The sequence below is a fragment of the Lates calcarifer genome, linkage group LG1 (assembly GCF_001640805.2).
Source record: "Lates calcarifer isolate ASB-BC8 linkage group LG1, TLL_Latcal_v3, whole genome shotgun sequence".
Taxonomy (NCBI): Eukaryota; Metazoa; Chordata; class Actinopteri; family Centropomidae; genus Lates; species Lates calcarifer.
Window position 1 is genome coordinate 15,218,659 of NC_066833.1, and position 20,685 is coordinate 15,239,343.

At 40.3% G+C, this 20,685-nt stretch overlaps 3 protein-coding genes across 3 annotated transcripts; 1 reads left to right on the forward strand and 2 right to left on the reverse strand.

Annotated features, from left to right (window-relative positions):
- The first annotated feature begins 102 nt into the window (after positions 1–102).
- Positions 103–4,887, forward strand: LOC108880416 (gastrin-releasing peptide receptor-like). Its single transcript, XM_018671911.1, has 3 exons — positions 103–607; positions 2,383–2,734; positions 3,455–4,887. The coding sequence occupies exons 1-3, from the start codon at positions 192–194 to the stop codon at positions 3,776–3,778; spliced, it is 1,092 nt and encodes a 363-aa protein (XP_018527427.1). The 5' UTR covers positions 103–191; the 3' UTR covers positions 3,779–4,887.
- Positions 4,888–8,075: 3,188 nt separating this feature from the next.
- On the reverse strand, positions 8,076–12,609 carry LOC108880476 (ankyrin repeat and SOCS box protein 11-like). Its single transcript, XM_018672013.2, is given in 8 exon segments — positions 8,076–9,100; positions 9,192–9,380; positions 9,966–10,100; positions 10,183–10,242; positions 10,245–10,335; positions 10,936–11,043; positions 11,161–11,240; positions 11,702–12,609. Coding segments are annotated over 8 exon segments (885 nt in total). The 5' UTR covers positions 11,799–12,609; the 3' UTR covers positions 8,076–8,975.
- Positions 12,610–12,686: 77 nt separating this feature from the next.
- LOC108880475 (phosphatidylinositol N-acetylglucosaminyltransferase subunit A) lies at positions 12,687–18,936 on the reverse strand. Its single transcript, XM_018672012.2, has 7 exons — positions 18,799–18,936; positions 17,525–18,009; positions 17,164–17,434; positions 16,748–16,880; positions 16,395–16,527; positions 14,789–14,995; positions 12,687–13,503 (listed from the first exon to the last, which is right to left on the reverse strand). Exons 2-7 carry the CDS (start codon positions 17,969–17,971, stop codon positions 13,153–13,155), a joined length of 1,542 nt encoding a protein of 513 aa, XP_018527528.1. The 5' UTR covers positions 17,972–18,009; positions 18,799–18,936; the 3' UTR covers positions 12,687–13,152.
- Between the last annotated feature and the right edge of the window lie 1,749 nt (positions 18,937–20,685).

The following is a 20,685-nucleotide window of genomic DNA, read 5'->3' on the forward strand; positions in this document are numbered from 1 at the left end:
GGAACAGATTACTCTATATTCCCTACATATCCTAGTGACATTTTTCACGATAATCTTGGAAGCTTTTTAGCCTCTAACGCGTGAAATGACGCACGCACCAGCAGGAGGGCATGTACTTTATAAAGCCAAACGCATCAGGAGACACTACACTCTCCTGCTGAAGACCTCTGTCCTCTCCCCTGTAGGCTGCTATGTCTCTGGAGGATTCATTTATTATAAACCCCGAAGACAGCAGGGTTTTGGTTCTGAATGTCTCCGGGGTATTTTTGGACTCCACGGTGGAGCAGCACCAGTACAACATCTGGCTCCCTGGCATCGGAATCGCTGCTGTCTATGGGATAATCATCGTCGTGGGTCTAGTTGGAAATGTCACTTTAATGAAGACGTGTCTGTTGGTGAAGTCCATGCGGACGGTGCCCAACTTGTTCCTGTCCAGTCTGGCTCTGGGGGACCTGCTGCTGCTGGTGACCTGCGCCCCCGTGGACGCCAGCCGCTACATGGTGGACGAGTGGCTCTTTGGCCGCATTGGATGCAAAATGATCCCGTTCATCCAGCTCACCTCGGTGGGAGTCTCCGTGTTCACCCTCACTGCGCTCTCCGCTGACCGGTATTTATCACGCAGTTGGTCTAGGCACATAAAAAAAAAAAAAAGAAAAATCTTAAATTCTTGATTTCTTCCTTGAACATTTGGTTTTTAGGATTAAATAAAATCCACACAGTTGAATACAGCATGACACCAATAATCACTGATGCGATGTGATGCTTACTGTGTGTAAACAATCATGTTTTTTATGCATAGCTGAGCATTGTACCAAACAGGTGTATTTTAGGAGAATACCGAACCTCACAACACCAGCAGGCACCAAAAACTAAGTCTGCAGATTTATTTCAATTCAGCAAAGTCTTTCCAGGAAATTCTGTCTCAGAATTTTGTCTGTTTTCTCCATAATTAGAACAAGATTATTGTAGTTCTTTCAAAGAAATTAAAGATTTATTGTTTTTATTCACCAGCATAAATATGTAAATGATGTTTCAAAACTCTCTCCAACTTGTCAGGAATAAAATACGGAACCATTTTCTTTTTTATGTTATAATGGTTTCAATTTTTATTTCTTTGCATAATGGCCTATGGTGCTCCAAAAATCCCTTGGCATCTACTAACAAAACAAGTGTAACTCAAGGTCTGCTTATACTCACTAGTTCTGGAGCTTTTGACCATTTCACATGGCCTTCATCAGTTTTCACTGATATTACCTAGTTGTCAGAGAACTACATACTTGAATTATTTTAAGCAAGATTACAAAAGTGGTGTTGTACTCAAGTTTAATTTACTCATTTGTTGTTGTCCCCCCTAGACAAAACCATTTATCGCCCTCAAAGCTTCAAACATGGATAAATTGCATATTTTCTTTGAAAATGAATGAATATTTAACATGAATCGCTTGCATTCAAGATTTATGAAAGGCAGAACAGTAACACAGTGAACCATTTGTGAGTTTTTTTTTGTGAAACTGACAAGGATTATGGGCTTTCAAAAGCCTTATAACGTATCAATAAAACATGTGAAAAATGATAAAGTAAAAGATTTACTCAGAAAGTAACTCATACTAAATGATGGCTCTAACCTCTCTGACTTCATGGGGTTTAGGGCCAGCTACATAAGAATGAATTATTCACTAAAACATCATAACCAGAGAATAACAGAGGCAGCTATACAGCGATGTCTCCACAGTCATCCCCAATTTAACAGCAAGCATAATAACTGATTCATATAATACAAGGGGAAAAAAATCTCTCTTTTGATAAACTGGTCACAAAAATATTCCTTCATTTTCAGAAGTCACAGGCCAAAAAGGTTGGAAATTCTGGTCTCCGGTGAGACGGTGAAACTGTGAAAATGAAACAGAATAAATGTTCCATCCAGTTGAAGCTTTCTGTCAAGAGAAATAGTCTGAAAATGTTTTGGGAGCTGCCCCCAGCACTTAGTCAGTGTAGCTTTCAGGAGAAAAAGAACATGTAATACCGTTTGTGATTAATCTGTAACTCTTCCTGTCCAGGAGGAGCTAGTATTATCTACCGTGGCTGTTGGGTCTGATTCCTGTTCCCTTTAATTCAAAGCCTAATTTAATTTTCCCTGCCATACAGTCTATGACGAGATAAGCTTTCAGAGATGATCTTTCCTTGATTAGAAGAAGAAATTGAGTCTCTGTCAGTGTGAACTGGCAGAGAGCTACTTTGAAATCAGTGATGGTCTCTGCAGTTATTTTTCATTACACTCAGTAATCAGACTTCAACCTGACATGAGAAGTCTCTCCACAGAAAGAAAAAAACAATCAGTATCATTCCATGATGTTGCACTACAAATGTCTCTTCTTCTTTTAGGTACAAAGCAATTGTCAAACCTCTGGACATCCAGCGGTCCAGTGCTACACTCAGTGTCTGTTTGAGAGTGGGGGTGATCTGGCTGCTCTCTGTGACCCTGGCGATTCCCGAAGCTGTCTTCTCCGACCTGCATGCCTTTACCACCAGCCACACCAATGAGACATTTGTGACCTGTGCACCCTACCCGCATGCCGGGGAGCTGCACCCAAAAATCCACTCCACTGCCTCCTTCCTCATCTTCTACATCATCCCCCTCTTCGTCATATCTGTCTACTACTGCTTCATTGCTCGCAGTCTGATCAGGAGCTCTGTGGACATCCCAGCTGAAGGACACCTGCACCTGCAGAAACAGGTGCCAGTGTGGTCTTTATATGAAGCCATAATAAATCCATTAAGTCAAGCCAAGTGCTTTAAATGGATAGTTCAACATTTTGAGAAATATTTAGTCACTTGTTGAGGGTTAGGTGAGAAGTTTGATGTTAGTACAGTAAATATGCAGCTCCAGCCAGCAGTCAGTTAGCTTAGCACAAAGACCGGAAACAGGAGGAAACAGCCAGCCTGCTTCTGCCCAAAGATAACAACAAGTTAAGAACACTTACTAGCACTTCTAAAGCTCTTTAATTAATATGCTACATTTCATTTGTCTAATCCCTTCAAGAGACAGAGGTGTAAAAACTATTCTGCCATTTTGTCATCAGTTAAATGTTCGGGACTATTTCTGGGCTTGTTGCCTGGCACTTGCTCTCAGCTACTTTTGCTTTGTACAGATTAAATAAACAAGATATATTAATTACTGAGCTTTAGAGGTGCTGTTAGGTAGGTTTTGCAATCTTTAGAGAGAACCAGACCAGCTGTTCCCCATCTCTATGCTAAGCTGAGCTAACTAGCTAATGGTTGAACAGTATTAGGCACATTCAATTTTGGCACCAGATGAAAAGTCAGAGGACCACCAAAGTTAACAGGGTACATCCTCTGGGAACCACCAACACCTGTACAACATTTCTGGGGGAATCCATCAGGTAGTTGTTTGTTTTTTTATATATAAACTGATTTCTTCTCTCTCTCCTGTCAGATCAGGTCCAGGAAGCGTCTGGCCAAAACGGTGCTGGTGTTTGTCGGCTTGTTTGCTGTCTGCTGGCTGCCCAGTCACGTGATCTACCTATACCGCTCCTACAACTATGACCAGGTGGACACGTCGCTGGGCCACTTCATCGCCAGCGTGTTTGCTCGCATTTTGGCCTTCACCAACTCCTGTGTGAACCCGTTTGCCCTTTACCTGATGAGCAAAAGCTTCAGCAAAAACTTCAACAGGCAACTGTGCTGCACTTCTCCCAGACGGTTGTACAGCCAGAATAGTGCCAGTACAAACATAACGACCTGTGTAATCACCATCTGAAAATGTCTGTGTTTTCATAAATTGCTTGTGTTTTAGCAGGACTGGAGTTATGCTAACCCTCTTTTCTCACTTTGATTTCACTGGACCACATGTTTAACATGTTTTACACAAAACAAATGCAAATAACATAAGATGTGATGCAGTAAGGCTCAATGGTTCTGTCAGAAACATTTTATTTCTGCTTTAAAACAAAATAACTCTTGGTTGAAAGACACCGTGCAGTCATGGCAGAGGTAAGGTGCTTCTTGCAAAAACGCTGGCACAAAACATCTTTTCTGCTTGGTTCAAATGGATCTTTGTTGTATATATTCCCTGACAAATAAATATAATGTAAGAAAAATCCATAATAGTGGTTGAGTTTTCTCTATATTGTAACGTATGTCTTGGTGTAAAACCCAAAGCCTTTAAAATGCAAAATGAGAATAACCATTTATCATTTATGGTTCTAAATGGCAAAAAAGGGGGAAAAAATGTTCAGCTGTCATTTGCAGTGGAAACCAAGCATGAAACGCTTTATTATGCATGTTTTTATCTGCACTATGCTATTATTTAAAAAAAAAAAAAAAAGACAAGGGGCGCTGGAGATAGAGCTGAAAGTTCCTCTGACATTTGAGTGTTAAATGGTTGTAAAATATTCAGACTGAGAACAGTCTACTATTCTGTGTACAGGAAAGGTTTTATGCACAATTTATTGATCATGTATTTGATTAGTAAATCTTACATATTGTGTATATAGAAATGCCCTTGTTAAATATTCTGAGTCAGTAAATGGTGTGTTTGTTGGTTGGTGTTTCTGTATGAACACATTTTAGCAGCTATTTGTTCAATCTTAATAGTAGTGTTTGGAGAGTCACTTAACACCCCCTGAAGTTCTTGGTGCTGACCTCCTGTGGTTAAATGTCTCAGAACCCAATGAGATCACTGATGGGTGTGGTCAGAGGTGAAACAGGCTTGAGACTTTCAACCAGAGAAGACAGCAAGATACTGCTTTTCAGCTTGGATACTCGTTAAATTTGTTTAATGATGATGTGTTACTTAAATGGCTGCAGCTACTTTGTGTAACCAATAATTGATTCAACTGTTGGTAATTTTCACAAATAATGAATTAAATGTTTAGTTAACAATCTTTGGTTTTCTCATGGTCTTGTTTTGTCACACCAACAGTCCAAAACCCCAAAATACTGAATTCACAGTGATAACATTTAGTATTATTAGCCATGATAGCGGCATGGCTGTATAGATGGTAATCTATCCACCACTTGCTCAGGAGCTAAATATTTCAACAACCATTGGATGGATTGCCTTGAAATTCACATGCATGGAGAAACATAGAGAACATTACTAAACATCAGCATGTTAGCATTGTCCTGTTAACCCATGTAATCTGATCTCCCTGAGTAACCTGGTTTCTTAAATTCATGTAAACACACCAAATGTTTGTTAGCACTGCACAGACTCTTCCCTCTTGATTAATAACTTGAGAGATTATTGAGATAACTGATGATTCATTGTCTGTCAATTGACAAATTAACCTGATAATCATTTCAGATCTTGCATTATTGGTGGTATGTAGTTTATGTGCAAATAATAGAACTGTGAAGTAAATTTATTGTTTTTGTTTCATCTTCACCACTGACATGTGTTGACATGTGTTTATATATTATTAAACCTATTTGACCATCTCTGCTTGTTATTTTTATAAAAATATGAAATCTCACCTGTTGAAGCTCAAAGAGTAAAAATAGAAAACTTTTTGTTGAATTGATTTTTATCACAGAGGAGAGTTTGTCAAATAACCTCTACAGCAGAGTCTTTCACTGTGTTGACCTTTTTCACAGAGAAAAACACAACTGACTGGCACTCATAGCTGAGCTACACATTGGATTATATTTTTGGAATTAAAACATTTATTGTAACGAGGCTGAGGACCTCCTCTTTGTATGTAACCCTGGCCCCCACTGTGAACTGTGGCCTGACAGAAAATGTCAACATCCAAGTTCTTTAATGTGCCCTCTGTTTACACCACCTTCAGGGATCATTGTGTATGAGATGGAGACATCATTGACTTTGACAGACTGTGGATGTTTTGTTCTGAGTGAGTGAGTTATTTTCTTACTGGCACAGCAGTAACCATTGAATTTGGGCACAAGTAGCAAGAAATCCATCACACACACAAACAAATAAACACAAAATCACAGCATACGTCGTTCTTTCAGGACTTTGGCTGAAGGCTTTTCTTTGCTGTGAAGGTAAAGAAACGTCAAGTGAAATCAGCTCAAATAAGATTTTTTTTTTAGGTCTCTGCAGTAGTGACCTTTCATGGTGACATTTGAATATGGGAAATTAGTTCCCCTTGAGCAATGGAAAACCCATCACCCCAGTTCTTCAGATCCTTGCGTCTTACTATTATTTTGCTCAAATCCAGTGTGCTCGATACTTTCTAAAAAATGTCCTCACTCCTTACTGTTGTTCTCAAACGCTCAAGCACATTTTCTGAAACACAGTTCTCAGAACATTGTGAACAATCACCACATCATTTAATACTGAGCACCTTGTTTGTCCTGCAATTGACTGTCTCTCACTCAAAACATTTGACTCTTGTGTTGAGAGTAAATTAACTGATCAACAAGCTCATCGCTACCACCAAAAAAACATTATCACAGTGAATCAAGACAATCAAATATTTCTGTTACTATAACATTAAAATTGCATTTCTCTATGTTACTTCTCAATACATACCCCTATAATAAAGGCAAATATCCTCTACACCAGTAGTCCCCAACCACCAGGCCGCGGAGCGGTACCGGGAATAAATTAGTTCTATTATTTCATGTTATTGACTATTGGAGCATGTGAGGTGTTTTATTTTGAAAAATGACCGGAAACTCTGCCCATTACATCCGTCTGTGCCTCCTGATACCGCTTGACACACACCTGTCTGTCATGGCTGCCGTGCTCGACAAGTCTAACTAGCTAGCTAACTAGCTACAATGAGTTAAAGACAAATGTCCGTGGAGAGCGTCTTTTGAAAAGGGAAAAATGTCCAATGATGAGACAGCAGAAAAGCCTAAGACTGTCAAGAAAAACAAAGCTGCATTTAATTGGAAATACCAGGAGTCCAACTTAAAATACGGCTTTATCGCTACAGGTGATTCACATGCTCCAGGCCCCCTCTTACACAATATGTAGCAACAGGCTATCAAATGAGGCATTGAAGCCTTCAAAACTGCTTCGACACATAGAGACAAAGCACCCAAGTTCTTTGAAGAAAAAAACGTGAAGGACAGAAGCCTTCAGAGCCTCCACAGCAACAGGTGTAGCTGCACTATCAACACCGTACTTCGTTGCTAACCGTGTTGCTAAGGCCGTGCTTCGTTGCTAACCGTGTTGCTAAGGCTAAGAAAAATTTCAGCGGTGAAGAGCTGATGCTGCCTGCTGCTGCGTTATGGTGAGTTATATTTTTTGTGTTTATTTTTACGTTTGTTTGTTTATTTTTATGCCGAAACTATATTCCGGTAATTTTTAACCACCTAGGACGGTTGGTCCGTGAAAATATGATCGTGCATGAAACCGGTCCGTGCTGCAAAAAAAAAAAAAAAAAAAAAAGTGAAGACCGCTGCTCTACTGTAAACTGAGAGACTCATGTCATGCAAACATAGGTTTTATTAATCTATTTAAAAGTTTCTCGTTGCCAATGTTCACCTCTCTGGTATGTCCCCAGTCCAGTGTAAAAACATTTTATTGTATGTACCAAAAAATGAGACAATAGTCAAGTTTTTATATGTAGACATGTTACCAATTGAATTTACAGAAAAATCAATCTGTTTTCATATATAGGTATGACGCTACCAGACCACTGAAACTGATGACACGTGTTGTGAGAACTGGCTAAAAAATTTGGGATTAATACACTTAGTATTTTGGTTAGCATGTCTGAGAGTAAAGGAGAAAAGCATCCTGAACACTGAGGCTGAAACAATGCATCAAGCAACAAGAAATATATAAACTACATAAACATAAACAAAGTGTAAATCCTACAGTCCTGTGCATTCAATACACAATCTGCACATTTTCCTGACAGCACTTAAACTCTTAAACCAATGTTTTGCAGCTTCATCACTCTCTGTATTTTGTTTTTATATATGTGTATATGTATATATATATATATATACACACACACATATATCTCACCATAGCATACCATCATCTTTTCACAATACTTTTTACAAAGTATAGAGTTTGATCTACAGAATACTGTGAGACCCCACATTACAGTATCAAAGTGTCTTAAAGGAGTACTCCGTAGATTTAGCATTGCACTCCAATGGCGCTGTCAGACTCACATTGGACCTCTTTTTTTTTTCTCAAAAAAAGTTTTCAAAGATGATGAAGCAGAAACAGAGATATAATCTTTTTTAGTCTAGCTAACGTCTACATTATGCACAATTCAACTTGACTGTCGACAGTCAGAGATTTGGATTTTTTACGCTAGAAGTGCTGCTAGCTGAAGCACAAATGTGACACAGGTTTAACCTCCAAATATGGTTTGTGGGTTAGGGTTAGGGTTAGGGTTATTGGTAATTGGTGGTGGTTAGTAGGGTCTGCCAGGCTGTAGCTGGACCCTTCTCAAGCTGTCAGCCTCATGCAGAGATGAGGAGCTGAGGTCCAAGATCACTTCTACCACACCCTCAGACTTGCAGTCTTCGACCTCAGTTTATCAGATTTTATACAGCTCCATCTGGATTCACAAGAGACTTCATACAACTACTTCTCAAACGGGGCAGTCGGCAATTCACCAACACCTGAAAACAGACTTAGATCTGTAAGATTGGTGGAGTTGCCCTTTAGAAACATTTTTGAATAATGTCAAATCCATGGACATGAAATGAAAAGCACTTCATTTAAAGTATAAAAATGCAAAACCTGATACATTACAGTCATTGCAATATGAATATAACTTCTGAACTTCCTACGCTTGTATCCAAAATATTTCATTTTAGTAATAAGTAAATAGTAATTATATTTATTAAAAGCAGCCGTGTTATAAAATACATAACATGGATGTAATCATTCTCTGAATGTGAATGTCTTTGCTCTCTCACATGTTTGCCTTATAGATCGGTGACAAGGCAAAATGTGAGGGAAAAATCAGTACATGTGGCACATAGAGAGCCACACATGCAGGGGTGGAGATGTCTCATTGGTAGAGGAGGAAGTCTTTGATACTGTGAGGAAGGAAAAGGCTGGATGCTCTGTGCAGACGATTCCTTCCCAGACTTCGGCGAATACAGAACCGACACAACTGAGACAGAGAGCACGGACCTGGGCAGAGGAGACGGGACATAATTGTTAAAAACTTCCAGAAACTAACAAGTGTTTGGTTGTTTCTGTAACTTCCTACTTTACAACACACCTCTTTTCTGCAGAGCAGCTCTCACTGTGCTGTTTGGTGTTGACAAATCCAGGGGAGTTTTTCCCTCTGTGTTCCTACAGCACACATCAGCTCCGAAGTCCAACAGAAGGTCCACAATGTTTGCTCCTCCGCTTTGAACTGCAGCATGTAAAGGACTGTCGTGCCCACACCCTGTTTGAACATCCGCGCCTACATGTGCACATATCACACATCTGACTAAAGGTAACACATTAGAGCAGCCAAACACTGAACCATGGCACCACCACATTGTGACTAATTAACTTTGCTGAGTGAAAATTGGTGACTAATGGAAACTTGAAAAGCTATGAATAATATTAAATGATTTTTAGTCATATTTGACAGCTCTGCAAATTACATCGACAAATCTACTAAGTGCCACAAACAATATGTGCCGCTGTGAACTGTGAAAGGCTGCTTTACTGTTTCCATGGAAAGTGAAGGAGGGGAATTAATTGTGTAGAAAAAAAAATTAGTCAGGGCGCAGTGGGGGAAAAAGCAGCAACATCAGCTGTATGTAATTCTTTTGAAGACTGCAATTATTCTCAATTAACTTTGACCTATAAAATGTCAGAAAATAGTGAAAAATATTTTTTTAAAATTTCCCTGTTGCACAGGATGACATCTTTAAGTGCCTTGTTTTGTCTGACACCCAAGGACATTCAGTTTGCTATCACATAAGGCTAAAAAGCATTGAGTCTTCACAAACTTCACTAACCTGACTTGTTACACTGCAGAAGTTACAGATTACACTACCTGAGTGGAGCAGCACCTCAACACAGGCTGCAGCTTGGGCCATGCAGGCAGAATACAGCGGTGTCCCCACCACTGGCAGCTCCACGTCTATATGAGCTCCATAAGACAACAGCAGCTCTAGACACCCTCTGTGATCTGATGAGGAAACAACGCTGAATCAGAATCCGTGCTGTGACAGATAATGCCTTTACACCCATACATATTTGCACATACACACCTCGCTTTGCGGCCTCGTGGATGGGAGATGCCAGCTGGTAAGGGGGAGCTGAATGGAGGCACCATGCTGCAAGATGAGCCTGACACAAGCAGCACTCCCGCTGCTGCAAGAGTTGAAGAGGGGTGTGGCGCCATCTGTTGATACTGCCTCCGCCTAATGAGGAATATGTGAAGAAACTTCATAATACTACTGCTAAAAGAGCTGCGCTTCACTCTCTTTGTTCACTTGTTTAGTCAAATTGCAGCCTCCAAAAATATCATGTAGTTAAATCAACATCTCTCTAAAACACATTCACATTTATTAACAGCTATAGTCTACCTGCTTGTGGTTTCCTTCACAAATTCAGTCAAAATAAAAGGGGTGAGATCATTAACTGTCTTAACTACTATGGTAACTGCATATTTTATCAAACTGTTCCATCTTAAAGGACAGGTTTGTGATTTTTCATGTGTGTTTCAGGTTACAGTTACAGTATTTTTGGTATAAAACTCCCTCTTCAGGCCAAGCTACATATAATACAAAGGGGGATCAGGGCATTCAATAATTTTTCTGCTTCTATACTGATTTGTTTCTGATAAATCTAAGGATGTACAAGTCCCTGGACGAAAACTTCAGCTTTGATACTGAAATTTCAGATAAGAATACTTATTGTGCAGGAAAACTTGGGGGAAAAAGGTGTCTTTCCATTTAAGATCTGTTGACTCATTCCTCCTGTTTTGGGTCATGAAAACAAGTAATAGACAGTGTTCTTACATTTGCACCGTTGTCCAACAGGAACTTGGCACAAGCGTAATGTCCTCCAAGACAAGCCTCGTGGAGGGGAGAGACTCTGTCCATGGTGAGTGTGTCCACGTGGAAGCCCTGCAGGGAAGGTGAGAGGGGGATTTGGTTTTCATTTGATTCAGTTGTAAGAGTATGCGTAGGCAGTGTACTTGATGCGTTTACCTGATTTTACAAGTTTAAGTTTGATAAGTTTACCTGAGCGATGAGCCTTCTCAGGTGGAGCAGTCTGCCCTGGTAGGCGGCTTCATGAAGAGGAGTTCTGTCCGACCAGGAGTCTAACACACAAACAATAAGATCAGGAAGGTCTCCATGTTCAGATAACTAACAGTGTAGTCCAACTGATCTTGCTCTCTGTTCGTTGTTAAGAAGATGTTAAGATGTTAAGATGACCTCATTTGAATACATGTTTGTCTTGTTTGTCAGGGTTGCCCCAACCTTAAACACCAAACTTACTGAACAATACACATTCAGAGTTTCACTGGCTACTGCAGAGCCAAAGTTTTCAGGTCTCAACCAATCTTTAGTTCAGCCTACAAAAATGTAACTTTCAAACGTGCAAATAACTATGAAGACACAGGTACTTGTTGCTTAATGCAAAGACAGTGCATTGCCAAACCAGGTTTTGTACATTTATTCAAGAAATAACAAATCTAATCTGGTTGCGAGACCTTTTATTTCTCTAAAAACACAAAATAACTGAGCTGAATTGACCAAACAGACAAAGAAAAAGACTTACCAGCCATCAGTGAGTTGCATGCCAGCCCCCCATAGATGTACAAGGGCCTCTGCCAAGGTTGTGAGCACAGGGAAACCTCTGTTTGAACAGCAGCCATGATGAGAATGGAACAACAGCAGACTCCTCTACGACTGTCCTGGACTTGAGCTCACCCAGTCGGATACACGATCCTAAAGTCGGCCTTCCTCCCCCTCTTATCTGGGTCCTTGGCCACCTCCCCCGCATTGCCACCTCCCGCCCACCATCATCCCAGTCCATGGATATAGTTTACAGTATGTGAATAACAATGGTTGTGGGAATGGGCCTGTACTGATACACCCCGCGTAAAGCACTTAGAAATGTGCATGCAAGCAGGGAGACAAACACAGGCTTGGGCAAGTTTCACACTGAGGATGTTTAGGAGATACAAGTGTACCACATTTTATCCTGACAAATCTGTTTAGTGTGGATGTGTACTATCTTCTGTTATGATGGCATATTTTCAGCTGAAAGCACAGTATATATTACTGTCAAAAGTTAGGTGAATGAAATATTCTGTTACTCACAATTAAACTTCCACCAAAATGAGATTCAAAAACACAGCTCCTTATGTCCCTCTGACATAAGTTCTGCATGTAGACACACATCTGCTGACCCTGTTTAGACATTGCACTTATAATCCATGACAGATCTATATTTCTTTGTCCACATGAACGCATATAACACATCTCTTTTTGCAGGCATGATAAAATGTTCAACCTCCAATCACGACGCTATGCAAATCCCCATTGTTAGCCTTGAATAGCCATGCCATCCCGTCTCTATCACCTCCTGTTTCACAGCTACTCTGTGTTTTGTCTGACACTTTTCTTTCCCAAGAGCCATCGCTTTTGTAAAACTAATTCTAAGAAAGTGGTCCTCTAATATCTTTCTGGGTATAGACCATTACATGAAATGTAAAATGTTAGAGGACAATCTAAATAAAATGACACATGGAAACCAATCACACATTTGAAAGTACACTTTATTTTCTATATTTGGATTGCCTGGGAGTCTCAGGATCATTTTAAAGAATTCCCAAGTTTCATAAAAATATGTAACATCTTGGAGGAGAAAAATAAAGTTATTAAACAAAGGACTGAAATCTGTGGTATCAAAATTATACAAATAAAACATTTTGTACTGATACATAGCATCACAAAAAGTGAAAATAGGTTACTGCTGTTCTGTGCAGTGCAAAAGGAAGTGTACAATTAACGAGCCCTTTCACTCCCTCTGCTCAGTGCCATCTTTACTGTTATCGCCAAATCAAAAAAGTGCTTGTTAAAGCCTCAAGGACTACCACAGATTTCCATTATAAAGATAAAAACACTCCATATTCCATATAATTCTTTCACAAGGTCCCTTTGATTAGTAAATGTAAACAATGTTTGGGGTTACCATGAGCACATTCAGTAGCCATGTTTAAAATGTTAGTCTGCATCATAAAGATAATATGGCATCATATAAGCAGCTAGAACTGAGGCAGAGGCGTGGAAGCCATCACTGTGATGAAGTTCTGCCGCTCGCCTTGTGGCACCTTTAGAATGTGCTTCGTTTTTACTGCTTTTTTCCTGCCTCCACAGCCTGCGAGGGCCGGTGGTGTCCACAGCGACATCCATGACCCGATCTGGCACCAGCCACTGCAGGAGCAGCAGGAAGAGGAAGTCTAAGACGGCTACAAATGCAAAGATGGAGCCAGCAACGGGGCCACAGTGAGCCCTCAGCCTCTGTAACCGTCTGTCCAGAGCAAGCACCTCCTCTCCAGCCACTCTGTCATACACCTGAGAGCAAAAACACAACGATGAGAATAGACGAACAAATAATCATCTACTGTCCAGTGTGTGTGGCCTCAGCTGTGTGAACCATCGCCAGAGAAACCAGGTTACATGGGAAATCAAAAACATGTTTACATGCACTGGAGTAACTTGGTTACTGTGTCTATGTATACATTCATCAGGTTAGTAATCATATTTCCCCCCCTACCCACATATCTTAATTTGAAAGCAGGTCTTTCTAACTGTATTAGTGATACATGACAATTATTACATTTGTATATGTGTGTGTGACAACTGATTGTGCCATTATCGTTCACAGTTGTTTTGTGAAGTGCAAAAGTGCTTGAATTTTACAAATAGTTTGTGGAAAACTGACTTAAACTTTTAGAGCTATTTAGTGTCAGCCTTAGCTTTAGTCTGAATAAATTATTTCCAATATAAGAATGCATATTTCAGTGTAATGATATTTCACTTCATCTCACCGCTCTCTTGCCACAGCAATACTTCCCCTGTTTGAGGCTCACTGTCATCCACACTCTCACGTTTAGAGCTAGAAACCTGGTCACGTTAAAATGTTTTCCATGAAAAACTTTGCTGAGGAAATTGTGTTTCTGTAATTCTCTTCAGATTACAGCTTTTTTATTGAATTTTTCATATACCTGACATTTAAAAAATAGGTTTCTAAGAGGTTATAATCAGTATTTTAATAACAGTGATGTATGAAATGAGAACCCACTGCACACTACCTGTTCAGCACCAAACAGCAGACAGACACAGTTAGCAACGAGTTGGTGAACACAGCGGAGCATTTAGTAAACCACCAAGTATTTCCCTCAGGAATTGGTCAGTAGACAGTATACAGATTATAACAGAGTGAATATTAGACTTACATTTGCCAAGTGGCCAGATAAACAATTCCAATTGAATGATACAGTTGTTCCTTAACAGCTGGATTTGTAATTAAGTAACAAGTTTATCTTATCAACCCATTATGTGATGATATGGGAGATATGTTGTTTCCACTGCCCCCAAATGGCCAAAAAAGGCATTGCAGATTTAAGATGAATACACCACTGACACAAGTGTATATAAAATGCACACCCTCTCAGAAACCGCATTATTTAAACTCAGAAACAGTTCAGTTGTAGCTAACTTTGGTCTGCCAGAGAATAAATACTGAAACAAGACATTCTCAAATAAATGCACATGATGCTGTGTAAATACCTGTAGTGAAGTGATGCTAACAGGACATAACTGAATGAAATGACAGTTTTGGTGTTGGTGAACCTACTTTTTCAGTCCTCTCTGCGACGTTTCTCCAGGTGTAGAGGTTTTGCACACGTGCGTGGATGGAGGCAGGGGAGGGGACAGAGCCTGACCGCTGCCGGGTGATGACTGCTTCCAGACCAGCACACAATGACCGTACAGTGGGCTCACACAAGGTAATCAAATCTTCAGGTAACACCTCGGGAATGCCCCCGACACGAGTGCTGACCACCTTAGAAATAAAACAAAAACTTGATGCACACATCATAGACACACATATACGTACAAGTATCAGTGTGAGAGTACAACAGCATCTGTTCTAGCGTTGCTTTAAAGATTTTAAAGTGCTCTTCCTAAAGTATAAAATACAACATGGTCTTAGTATCAGGATGAAAGGCGTCATTTCCTCAATCTCCTCTGGGTACAATTTTTGTTTCATTTTCAACTATGCCCAGGATTACAGTTGTGGTTTCAGTGCTACACGCAGAGTACACTCTTGGGTCTTATTCTCATAGTTGTGGTTATTCTGAATATATGAGTCAAGCTAACGTTGCACTCACCACTTATGTTGTAAAGGTTTAGAAATGGTGGCGTCCAGCAAAACAAACACATGTGGGCAACCAGCACAAGCATCCATCTTGCCAACTAAACGTCATTTAAGTGTAACACTGTAACACACTTTTGTAGCTAACTGCATGAGGATTTACTGCCTGGCTGATGACCTTTCCTACCTGCCTACTCTTCTGAATAAACCTTTAAGCATGTGCAACTCAATTTAAACGGAACTGACCACATTTACCACTAAGGGTCCTCCTCGCCTTAGAGCTCTCTGTAAATGCCATTCTTTTACGTAACTGCTGATAGCCTTATTTTCTCTTCCTGTGGGACAACCCACAAATGAAACTTTCCCATGTGTAGTGACTGTCCTGGCTAGACAGCTGCCATCTGGCACATAAGACAATTTCTGCTCATTATTATGATTATCTCTCTCCCCACAAACTCTCCTGGGAGGGCCATTTCACTTTGCCTCTCCCCCTTTTTTCTCCCTTATGTGCTACACTTTTTTAAGCCATGCAATGAAACGCAGTTGAGCTGCTACCCACATTAGGAGCACATGCCCACAGGAAATCTGTGACAAGAAAATTTCAACATCTTCAGCTGTGTAATGCCATTTCTTTCAAGTAAAGCAGAGCTGTTTTTTGTGTAGCTGGTGAGACAGACAGATGTTTGATTTGGCTGTTTGTATTATTCAAACATTCTTCTGACATTTGATAAATTGAAGAATTCTTCATATATTTACTTTGGTTTGTGTTGTCAGCTTAATTCATACTGACATGGATTAAGCTGAGTGCAACCAAATCTTAAGAGAAACTTAAGAACAGAGAGAAAAAGAGAGACTCTGTGTCTATGTTTGTGTTAAAATGAGTTTCAGAGAGCAAATGTAAATACAGGAAGTGCAGGTTTCACAATCATCCCCAGCTACATGAAATGTTTTTCCATGTAAGTCAAAGAGAACATTATTCTTGCTATCAGTATGGTTGCATGGTTCTTGTATCTGGACTGAAATCTGTCATGCCGTCTGCCCTCCATTACACACTATTATGTGCTCTACCATATAAATGGTACCAGACCTGCAGTCCACAGCTGGCTCCCTCTACAATGGCCATGCAGAACGCTTCAGTCAGTGATGTGTTAAGGAAGATGTGACCCTGCACCAAAACGCCACGAACATCTTTATGCTCCAAAGCCCCCAGCAGACGCACCCTGCAATGTTCCAGTTGAAAAAAGTTAGACATACAAAAGCACTTTCACACACAATCCAATCTGTGGCTATTTAATACTGTCACTGCTTAATTCCTGGACATTCATGACACAGGCTAATACAGAAACTCAATGTATTCCATGCGCATCACAGCTTAATGCTGAGGAAGGAGGTTAACATGCTACTTCCCTGCCAAATATTCTCAGGAAAAATGAGCAATACCGGTCATGTAGTTGATACTTCTCTCTCACTTCCTCTAACACAATTCGCTTCGGTCCCTCTCCACCAATTAGGAAATGCAGGTCTGGATGTTTGAGGCAGAGCTCTGGGATTATTCCACCAAGAAGATCAATTCCTTAGAAAAGGAAATAAAAATTCACTTTCAACATGAATCTAATGCAACATTTACTGTCTAGTGTAAATTAACTTGTCATTACAAATTATGTAATGGCCACACAGAAAATAAACCTTTTTTCTGTGTCATTCTGTACTGCAATGTTTTTGGACATCCAGATTAAAATGTAACAGAAACTCTATAAATGAAGAGCAAATGACTCGCACCAAGTTGGGGGCTTGAACTTTAGTCCTCCAAAAAAAACAGCACTGTCCTGTCCACAGAAATGTCTGACTCTCTGTACCTTTGCGGTAGACAAGGCGGCTGATGACAACAATAGTGATCCTGTCGTCTTGGCGCTGGGAAGGGTCAGGGGTGAAGTCTGTAGGGTCAACAGCATTGGGAATAACAGACACTATCTCTGGGTCAAGTGCTGCACGGAGCACTGTGTTCTCCTTACTGGTGTACGACACACACACAATGTGGTTGGTATCACACAGCGACACAGTCAGGAGTTTGTTGGTCAGCACAGAGCTGACGTCAGCGAAGCCGAAGAGAGAGTGGTCAGTGAACACCTGTAAATGATGACACACTTTAGGTTTTTATCATTTGTAGCACAGAGAGTAGATACTGAGATTTAATGCAGCTCATAATGAGTCACATACCGTGTTGAGGCCCATAGTTTTAGCATGGAAAAGTGCATCATGGGCCATGGCGGAGAACGAGCTGTGTGCGTGCACCACAGTGATGCGTTCCCTGACAAACACACAACGCAGCAGTGGGAGACTGTGGAAGCAGGTGGTGGCTGTGGACTGGTTGTACATCACTTGCAGGGGTAGGTAGTACACCTTCAGTCCATTGGTCAGGTACCTGACACCCTTCCTCCTGCCGTAGGCATGGGTGGCAATCACCACCTTGTGTCCCTTTTCAATCAGACACTGGGAAAGCTGGTAAATGTGACTCTCTACCCCTCCCATATTCGGATAGAAGAAGTCAGACACCATGCAGATGTTGTGCTTCCTGCTGGAAACCCTGACAGACTCTGCAGGACCTCCAGAGACTCCCTGAGATGAAGGATTTTTCACAGCTGCTGCTCGCCTTCGTTGACCCATTGTAGACTTTTTTTGTGCGGCTGTGCACTTCCTCAATGCTGAAATAAGTTAATGCATCAGTTAGTGTACATTTTAAAATCTGGTCATTCTTGGTAATACTAACTAGTCGCTACTATGCTGATCACAAAATCCTCGAGCCGGAGATGATGTCATGAAATGCTGCATTTTATCTGACCAAAAGTCAAAATATTCAGTTTACAGAAAGGTAAGACAAAGAAAGTCTGACAATTCTCACATTTGAAAGCACTGAGCCCAGAAATGCTGAGGCATTTTTGCTTGAAAAAATACTTGTCAATTATCAAAAGAGTTATAGATTATTTTTCTACCTACCAACTAATCTAATCGTTGCAGCTCTGATATCCTGGTATTCTTCAACTTAGGTATGGTAGATTCCAGCTGCACAAACTGGCCTGATAAGATTTACCTGATTGTTAGTGCATTATGAACACTTTTTTCTTTATGTTACCCAATACGAATGCTGATTGCATATCAGTGGGGTTTATTGCCTGCTCGCATCCCAGCAAAACCCCCTCTATTCCTCAGTACCTGTCTCTGTGTATTTTTACTTAATGTAGCAGCTTTTCGATGCTGTCCAGCATTAGAAATATTTTAGGGTGAATTGTCCCTTTAGCTTGAATTTGCTGTCCCACTGTCTGGTACAATGTAGGGCGATTACTGACCACCATTTCTAACATAACCTACATTAACGGTTATGTACCCCTTGTCACTTCATTATACATTAGCATCAAGCTAACCCACTTCGTCCATATCTAACTACTTGATTGACATCTAAATCACATAGTTTTTCTGGTGCAAACCTGTCTTACCGTGGACAAAATGTCAGTCTCGTTCCAGACTGTGAAGATACACAGAACTGCTTTTTACGTGAATATTCATTTCTGCTGCTCGCTAGCCTTGAGCTAGCCAGTTGGCCGCCCGTATCACTTCCTGATGTTTTGCGCTACGTCAGACGCAAGGACGTATAGTCAGACGCAATGATGACGCAACGTAAAAGCCACTGCTGTCGTCTGCTGTGTGGGAAAAATATGTATGTATCTAAATATGAATTAAACACGAACGCTGGTCTTAATAGAGACGCACACAAAACTCATCAGGTATTATTTTTTTCCTTGGACTTAAGCCCGGGTAAAAAGTCATCTAAATACACAGAGGGAAGATTACTGTCTCACTGTATCATAAAAGACACCAGAATAAGACGCATGTTTACAGTATTTGCGAAATGAATGTCCGTTTCCAACAAGTGTACTCTGTTGCATCCTATGATATATAGTAAAACTCTGGAGACTAATAGAAGTAATAAAAGTTATTAGAAATAGATGATAGTTAAATAACAGCTCAGTTAAAGCTAAACACTTATGACACTGCTGAAGGTTTATTACTGGCATCAGTAATACTTGTAAATGCAATCGCAAAAATGGAACCACATGACAGTAACCTTATCTTATTTCAAAGGGTTGTTCTTGCAACTGAGAAAAAAAAAACAGAGACATGAAACGCAGGCCACACAAGGCAATAAAATTGAGACACAAGCAGGAAACCAAAGTCCAATAAACAAGCAAAAGGTTGAGATGCGGCCAGGCGGAGATAAGGAACCAAGCCTTGGTACAGCAGACACAACAAAATGCTCTGGTAAGGAAGATCAAAGGAGGAGAACTGATATATGTTGTACAAGGAAATTAGGCAATGACGTGCAGGTGGAGACAACCAGGGTGAGTACAGGGCTGATGAAAAGTGGGATCAGGTGTGTGGATGAGTGGGGCAGCCAGGTAGATAAGAGGAGGGAAAGGCCAGGGGCCTCTGTTGGACAGATGGAAAATGGCAGGTCTGGAGAGGTGATGAGGATGAAAGGGAGGATTTGGTTAAAGAGAGATGGGTAAGCGCTAGAGACAGGGTCTGAGGGAGCACTCATGAAACACTCACACTTTTTGGTGTAAACTGCAAATGTCTGCTTGAGATGGTTTTTAGTTTTTTGTCTTTTAGTCTTTTGTTCTCAGTGACATGACAGATGTTGATAAGATGTTGAAGCTGTTGTAGCTGTTGTAACCTACACACATTAAAACAATTTGTCAGACTGCAGGTAATCAGTGTTCCCAAGAATTTTGTCAACAGCTGTTTCCACATCTGTTTTGCTTCAATTGTTTTCTTTTGTTGATCTGATTTTACTTTACTTTTTTTTTTTTTTTTAAATTTCGCAATAGCTTCAAGTCCTCAGTGTTGGAATCTGTTCAACTACGGCATTTGGAGACAACACTTTTTCTCCACATTGCTGTTGGGAAGAGAGAGGCCCACCAAAGACTCTTATATCATTTCAGATACAAGAAACTGTCTGTCAAACTATTCAGTCAGCATTACTAGTTTAATTATAAAGCTGATAACATTCAATTTTAAAACTATAGATAAAAACAAACTATTTGAGGGCCCTCCCCATTGTTTGGAGAGTCCCCCAAAAAACCATAAATAGTATAAATTTACTATTTTAGTAACTTTAACATTAATTTATTATTCATTTACTATAAGCTTAAGTGATGTTTATTTACACAGGAGTGCACCAAGGATCTGGCAGCTAAAAAGGGAAAGCACAGTTGCCATCTTGCTTTTCTTTGTCAAACTTTATTATTTCAATTTTAAAGTTGAAATTTATCTTGCAAAGGTTGGCAAACATTAAGATATACAGCAAAATGCCTGAGTTGATT

Coding starts and splice junctions, on each gene's coding strand:
- LOC108880475 (XM_018672012.2), bottom strand. CDS start 17,971: ATGGGTCAACGAAGGCGAGCAGCAGCTGTGAAAAATCCTTCATCTCAG. Junction 16,881..17,163: donor CCGCCTTGTCTACCGCAAAG/GTACAGAGAGTC, acceptor TCCTTTTCTAAG/GAATTGATCTTCTTGGTGGA. Junction 13,504..14,788: donor TCGCAGAGAGGACTGAAAAA/GTAGGTTCACCA, acceptor TTTTGCTCTCAG/GTGTATGACAGAGTGGCTGG.
- LOC108880416 (XM_018671911.1), top strand. CDS start 192: ATGTCTCTGGAGGATTCATTTATTATAAACCCCGAAGACAGCAGGGTT. Junction 608..2,382: donor ACTGCGCTCTCCGCTGACCG/GTATTTATCACG, acceptor TTCTTCTTTTAG/GTACAAAGCAATTGTCAAAC. Junction 2,735..3,454: donor ACCTGCACCTGCAGAAACAG/GTGCCAGTGTGG, acceptor CTCTCCTGTCAG/ATCAGGTCCAGGAAGCGTCT.